Source organism: Gasterosteus aculeatus, chromosome Y (assembly GCF_964276395.1).
Source record: "Gasterosteus aculeatus chromosome Y, fGasAcu3.hap1.1, whole genome shotgun sequence".
Classification (NCBI taxonomy): domain Eukaryota; kingdom Metazoa; phylum Chordata; class Actinopteri; order Perciformes; family Gasterosteidae; genus Gasterosteus; species Gasterosteus aculeatus.
In genome coordinates, this window is record NC_135709.1 from 17,713,639 (window position 1) to 17,720,660 (window position 7,022).

Consider the following 7,022-nt stretch of genomic DNA (forward strand, 5'->3'; position numbering starts at 1 on the left):
GAGACATGACACACAAGAGGAGAGACCACCTGTCAACAACCTGAGCGGCGCCAAAGGAACCGACCAGGAGGAAGCATCAGGACGGACCACAGCAGAACCAGCACCGCAGAGCCGGACCAGAAGCAAGACAAGCATCGTTCTAGGAGAACCAGAAGCAAGACTAGGACCGATTCAGAAAGGGTCCAAGCAACCTTCCAGTCTCCCTTTTGAGGGACAGCACAGTTCCAAGACCACCTCACACTAATGGGGGACATTGACAGCCCAGCACAGACATAACCTCAGACCCATTGGGTCACATCAGAGCCATCGATTTCCAGTACAGTCACTCCCAAGTTTCCAGGCCCCTCTACAAACACTGCCCCATGGACAACAACAACAACCATTGAGCACAAGAGATCCTGAAATGGTCGAGAAAACACCCGCACACACAAATGGAGGTGAATCACTGCTGAAAGCTCTCACTGAAGAACCAGCAGAGAACAGTGACATTGACAACCGCTACTCAGGTTTATTGGACTCATGATTTAGTAAATACAAACAATTGTTTATTGTTTATTTCTGTGATAACAGTCTCCATTATGGCCAGCATTCTATTCCTAGGTGGATGCTGTTGCATCCTCTGCATCAGGACTCTTATCATTAGAATCATCAGAGAAGACCAGCCCCATGATGCCATTAGGTTTATTAAATTAATGTGTCCTGTGTCAATTTACACTGTACACATGACATCCGTGATGAAATGTTAAATCCTGGGAGAAGATCTTTCAATCTCTCCGACAGATTTCTTCCTCGTTTTATTCCCAAAAAGGGTTTTCGAGGGAGTTTTTGTTCTGTGCCAGGTACAAGTTAACAAGTGGTGTCCAGAGGCACATCTTATGATTAGAATGTTTAGGATCAAGCGTATCATATTGGATCGAACGTTATGCTAAACAAATAGAGACGACACATCTGACAAAACTGAGGAATTTGATGAACCGATCCCTCTGATTGGTTTTTACACCAAAATTGGTGTAAACGGATGGATTGTAGGATATTAGAAACAAATATACGACCCGGTTCATAAAATTAATGAAAATGCATATAGTGTACACCAGAATACAGACATGATTCTGAAACTGTGTAATCAATAAAGTAATGAGAATATTGTAAAACCACTGTAATTCTGCACTGTAATAGAATAATACCAATGCAGTTATGATTGTATTTGATGTAATGTAATCAACTGGAATGCATGCATGTAATACTTGAACAACAACTGATATTGACTAAGGGTCATTCAAAATCCGAGTTACATTGAACTCACCAGAAGACTCCCAGAGGTGTGGACACTGACTTTCACACCTTTAAGCATTGGTATAAATACCTGTAGGAACCATTGTTCTGGAGTTCGCTGGTGGAGGCAGCAGACGGGCACTAGGGATGGTCAAAGGACTGACCTGGGGCCTGTTGGTCGCTGAGACCAGCGGCTCCTCAGCTGAGATGTTCTTTTTACCGCAACGCCATCTCCTTTATTAAATACATTTGATTTAACCTTTTGATCAGCGATGACCTCTGTCCGTCCGGCGTTTCTTCATTTTTGAACACAACATATCCTATGATCTAAAACTTGCTTCCGTCATTAAGATGCTGTATGAGATGTACCGTGCACTGTACATCTCATATCCACACTCAACAACTTGCAGCCTATCACTAAGTTTAAGAGAAAATAACAAATTATTTACAACAACGTCTCCCTCTGTGCTAACTATTTACATATATTCACCCACTGGACTGTTGACCGTCCCTACGTCCCTATGGGTCGCACCTCTCTGGGAACGACTCCCTTTTGTCTTACCAGACCGGCTCCACAGACAGCGTCCTGTCCTTTGTCTCTTGCCCAAGACCCATGGGTGTGTGTGCTAATGTGCATCTTCAGGTGTGCTGCTGCTGTGTGTGTCTGTGTGTGGTTGCAGACTCTGATCAGAGTCTCTCTCAAACTCATAATAATAGTAATTGTAAAAATGTTAAAACAATAAATGGGAAAATTGTGTTAATGTAAGCAGAGAACAATTATATAAACGTTAAAACATAAAGAATCACATAGAGCCTAGAAAAAGTCCATAGACCGTTTGTAATGCAAGCAAAAATCACATGGTCCTAAGAATGGAGGAAGAAAAAATGTTAGGATCATTTGGAAAATGGAGACAGGGGAGACACTGTTTAATGGGAATACAGAGTGGAGGTGGGAAATACAGAAACTGTTACATCTGGTGCAACTTTCTTCTTTTAACTGTTGCCGGCTGCCATTTTGGAAATCTCCAAAGCACATGTTCTCCACCCCCAGTAGTGGTGGATAACAAGTCATTGTTGTCCCCTCTGTAGACCAAGCTGAGAATTTCTTTCTCAGCCATCTTTTAACTGTTTTCTCTATTTGTCTCCGCCCGCCATCCTGTAATGTTCCAAAAACATGTGCTCCGTCTTCCCCAAGACCAGGCCCCAATCAAATCCTTAATCCGGCTTCATTCTTTTCGAAACACGCAACATACAATTATATACAAGTTCGCAACGTTATTCACCGACCGTTATGTATTGTAAATTTACCATTAATTAACAAATAGCTTTGTCGGTAACTCATACAAAAGACGTCCAAACAAACACTATATACAATGTGCTTTTTATCACAACGGTCATCCAAACTAAGAGAATTTTTTTTTTTTTTCTCTAAAATGTAGTTTACCTCAAAACATCGTATCTTGTCCTCTCACACATAAATGTTCTATGATAAACATACAGCATTTCGGTTTTAAAACAACTGGTTGCCGGTTACCTTTTCGATGGCGCCGTGTGAGTGAAGAAAATCGATCGCTGGGCTTTGTTCAGATCAGCTGTTCCTCCGTCCGTCCATTGCTCTCCATCACGTCGGGGTCACCAAATTGTTGTGTTCAAAAATGAAGAAACGCCGGACGGACAGAGGTCATCGCTGATCACAAGGTTAAATCAAATGTATTTAATAAAGGAGATGGCGTTGTGGTAAAAAGAACATCTCAGCTGAGGAGCCGCTGGTCTCAGCGACCAACAGGCCCCAGGTCAGTCCTTTGACCATCCCTAGTGCCCGTCTGTAGCCTCCACCAGCGAACTCCAGAACAATGGTTCCTACAGGTATTTATAACAATGCTTAAAGGTGTGAAAGTCAGTGTCCACACCTCTGTGAGTCTTCTGCTGAGTTCAATGTAACTCGGATTTCGAATGATCCTTAGTCAATCAGTCAGTTTTACAATATTGTCATTACTTTATTGATTACAGTTTCAGAATCATGGCTGTATTCTGGTGTACACTATATGCATTTTTATTAATTTTATGAACCGGATTGTCAATTTGTTTCTAATATCCTACAGTACCTAAAACCCCTTTCTGCTATTTCAATACGGCCATCGAAGACCTGCAGAGAGCGCAGATAGAAGCTTCCAGCTCATTTCTGATGGATATGTTTAAATATATATATATATATACCTACATAGATATGAAGGAAGTAAGGTTAAGAATAGCCTTATATATGAGGACAATGCAGGTCAGCTATCCAACTACCATATATAATGACCCTCAGTGCTCCATAGTACAAAGTATCAGATGAGGAAAGTAATTGAAAAGATGCATTCATATATCCCCATAGTCAATGTCAGATGTAAAAGCAGCAGCACCAGATCTCCATTTCACACTTATTTTTTAAATATAAAATCCAGCCGCAGCTTTAACGTCTTCACAACAAGCTGCTTAGTGTGAGAAGTTTGAGAATGTTTTCTTCTTCTCTGTTTCTGTGTGCAAAAGGGAACCAGGAGAGGTTTATTTTTTAGTGTTAAGAATGTAGCTGGACAAAAGTAAGTTAGAGTCAATAATAAAAAGAAAAATGATCATATTTGTTGGCTACATATCAAAACGTAGGCAACAAATATCTAATTATATACTTGTCCTGACGGTTTCTGCTGTTTCCTCCAGTGCATAAACTACTGCAGTAAAGCACTTTCTTTGTGGTACACTGCATAGTTCCTCCCAACATGCAGCAGACCAGCAGGGATTGGCCAAAGGTTTTCCTGTGCTGGTAGAGCCAATAAATCAGACTGCATTGCTTTTTTTTGCACTGAACCACGTTACATCAGAGCACATAGGCAAAGAAAACGTTATCTCTTAATCATTGTGTCTTTTATTATTTTATTATTATTAATAATAAATGAAAGAGGAGAGGTTATGGATGAAGATCACATTTGGGCTCATTTCACAATAACATGGACAACAGATATAATTATTTTATATATAATAAAAATAATATCACACACAACCCCCCCCCCTGCTGTTTTTATTTTATTCTTCCTTTTCTCAACTCGCTTGAAAGAAAATGTTTCACAGAGCCCACATTTTCAGTTGGGATGATTTTCTTCTATTTCACAGCTCCACATTGACACAAACTCTTAAAATAAAGTGTCCTTCTCTATAGTAAATCAACTTCTTGTCGTATTTTTATTTTTTATACATCTTGTAATCACTGTTTTGGTCACAAAACACTCACAGTAACCACAATTTTACTGAAAACATCTTGCATGGCAAATCCTCACCTGACACTCAATCAAGGTACTTCTTCACAATGTAAACTACATTATCACAAGAATGCATTGAATTAGAACACAATGGCATGTCTTTAAAAACCATGAAACATGTAGAATACAAAGCACAGTCTCCTTCTCAGTGACATTTAGAAAAGGTTCCACTGAAAACTAATAAGAACACAACTATTCTATAGCTTGACGTCTGTGAGTCGTCACGTTATTTTGAACATCACAAACACGGGTCACTGTTCTGACCCTTATCGCGCCGTACGTATGTTCTTGTACTGGCACAGGAGCAGGTGCTTGAAGGTGTTTTTGAAGGTGGCGTTGCAGAGGGCGTAGCAGGCTGGGTTGATGGTGCTGTTGATGTAGCAGAGCCAGTAGCCGATTGTCCAGAGGGAGTTTGGGATGCAGACGGAACAGAAGGTGTTGATCAGGACCATCACGTTGTACGGCGTCCACGTGGCAACGAAAGCGACCAGGATGGCCATGATGGTGCGCGTCACCTTTTTCTCCCTGGAAGAAATGCCCTTCCTTTTCCACTTTGCAACAGCGTTCTGCTTTGTCATCTAGAAATGAGAGTAGAAAAGATATTGTTCATGGTTCTTGGGCGTTGGAACAAGCTGCAAACTTGGGTGAGGGTTAGGGTTCGACGTATTGAATATTTACAAAGTTTTAAGGCTAACTTCTAAGCTAACAAGTACTTATTTCCACATACAGCAAATATGGAGGAACAATAGCTTTCTTTTTGAAATGCATTTCTGGCGACCTGGAGAACGTTAGCACGTATGTGATTTTTAACTAGATGTTGACCCTAGCGGTGCCCTAAGATGCCCTAACCCTAGTATGTTAGCATGCTAACATTTCTCGATCACAATGAACAGAAATTAAAGCTGAGGCTGATGAGAATGTGTTCAATTTAGCAGATAATTAAATAATCAAAAATATATTTTTTATATGTATATTAAAATTTGGATCACTACAGTTCACCCTGTGGTCAACAAGAATCTCTAAACCTAATTGTATGACAACCCAGCCAATAGAAACATTTCACACAAAGCACAATGGGAACCCCTTAGTGGTGCTGAAGGGTCACAGGATCGCTAGAGCAAGCTTCATCCTCAGAGGACAATGATTTTCTGTACCAAACTTTATGACAATCCACCATGTGGAGGAGGTATTTGGACCAGACGTTGTAAGGTCCGACGGTGCTTTACCTAAAGCGCTGGAGCTTTAAGTCTAATTCAAACTGTGTTTTCTTCCAAATCATAAGGACAAAGCTTTGAGCCAGGCAAGAACTTTACCTTTAACAGTGTCCTCGCTGGCACACTTTGTCTGTCAGCTGATTTCTCTGAAGAAGGTGTTTGCTTTGTAGTTTCTCCACAATCAGGATCTTTCCCTGATGAATCGGGGGCCTCGGTGTCCTTGGTTGTTGACGCACGGTTTCTCTCCTCTTCGGGGAGGCCTTTAGCCTCCAGCTGAGCCTCCTTTCCTGTGATGCAGTTGTTCTGGCGCTCACACGCCTCATCCTGGCTGTGAGAGGGGCCCTCTCCCAGACTGGTGCCTGAGATCTTTCTGCTGCTCTTCCTCATGCGGCTGCGGCTCGCCTTGGATATGCGCCAGTACAGGTAGATCATGATGGCGACTGGGAGGTAAAAAGCCGCTATGGCGGTCCCGAACGTCACCGCGGGATTTGAGAAAAACTGGATGTAGCACTCGCCGAACGGCACAGTCCTCCCGCCCACGACGAACTGCCAAAACAAAATGGCGGGAGCCCAGAGAATGAAGGACATGACCCAGGCAGCCGCAATCATCAGACCCGCCATCTTGGTGCTGCGGCGTGCCGGGTAGCTGAGCGGTTTGGTGACGCAGAAGTAACGGTCGAAACTAATGATGAGCAGGTTCATGACGGAGGCGTTGCTGACGACATAATCAACAGCCAGCCACAGATCACACACCACGGCTCCCAGGGGCCAGAAGCCGATCACTATATAGACCGTGTAGACGTTCATGGAGCAGACGCCAATAATGAGGTCTGCACAGGCCAGGCTGAACAGGAAGTAGATGTTGACTGTCTGCAGGTTCCTGTTTACCTTTAGAGAAACAGAATGGGGCAGGCTGTCAGATACTAATCTTTTTTTGTCTGCGCACATTAGATTACCTCTCTGTACACGGTTGCACGTGCCGTATTGTCCTGGTGTACTTTTCAAGGTGTTTAGGAGGATACATTTTGAATCGTAAATGATTTGAATTGTAAAAGCAGAAAGTCCGAACCTTTATGGAGAGCATGACCAGGATGTTTCCGATCACAGTGATCACACTCACAGTTGCAGCCACCAGGACGATGAGGACGATCTCCACAGCTGAGTACGGGCTTCCAGAGGAGCGGTCGGCGGCGTCACCACTGCTGCGGAAGTTGGTGTGGGACGAATTCAGAGTCTTCAT

General features: G+C 42.7%; 1 protein-coding gene across 1 annotated transcript; it reads right to left on the reverse strand.

Annotated features, from left to right (window-relative positions):
• Positions 1 to 4,333: 4,333 nt before the first annotated feature.
• LOC120812186 (muscarinic acetylcholine receptor M2-like) lies at positions 4,334 to 7,022 on the reverse strand. Its single transcript, XM_040167990.2, has 3 exons — positions 6,852 to 7,022; positions 5,882 to 6,670; positions 4,334 to 5,146 (listed from the first exon to the last, which is right to left on the reverse strand). The coding sequence occupies exons 1-3, from the start codon at positions 7,020 to 7,022 to the stop codon at positions 4,835 to 4,837; spliced, it is 1,272 nt and encodes a 423-aa protein (XP_040023924.2). The 3' UTR covers positions 4,334 to 4,834.

Bases quoted from the DNA above. Each gene is read 5' to 3' on its own strand.
- LOC120812186 (XM_040167990.2), bottom strand. From the start codon at position 7,022: ATGAAGACTCTGAATTCGTCCCACACCAACTTCCGCAGCAGTGGTGAC. The intron at 6,671-6,851 runs GTTCGGACTTTC...GTTTCTCTAAAG, and splicing joins TGGTCATGCTCTCCATAAAG to GTAAACAGGAACCTGCAGAC. The intron at 5,147-5,881 runs GTAAAGTTCTTG...TCTCATTTCTAG, and splicing joins CAGCGAGGACACTGTTAAAG to ATGACAAAGCAGAACGCTGT.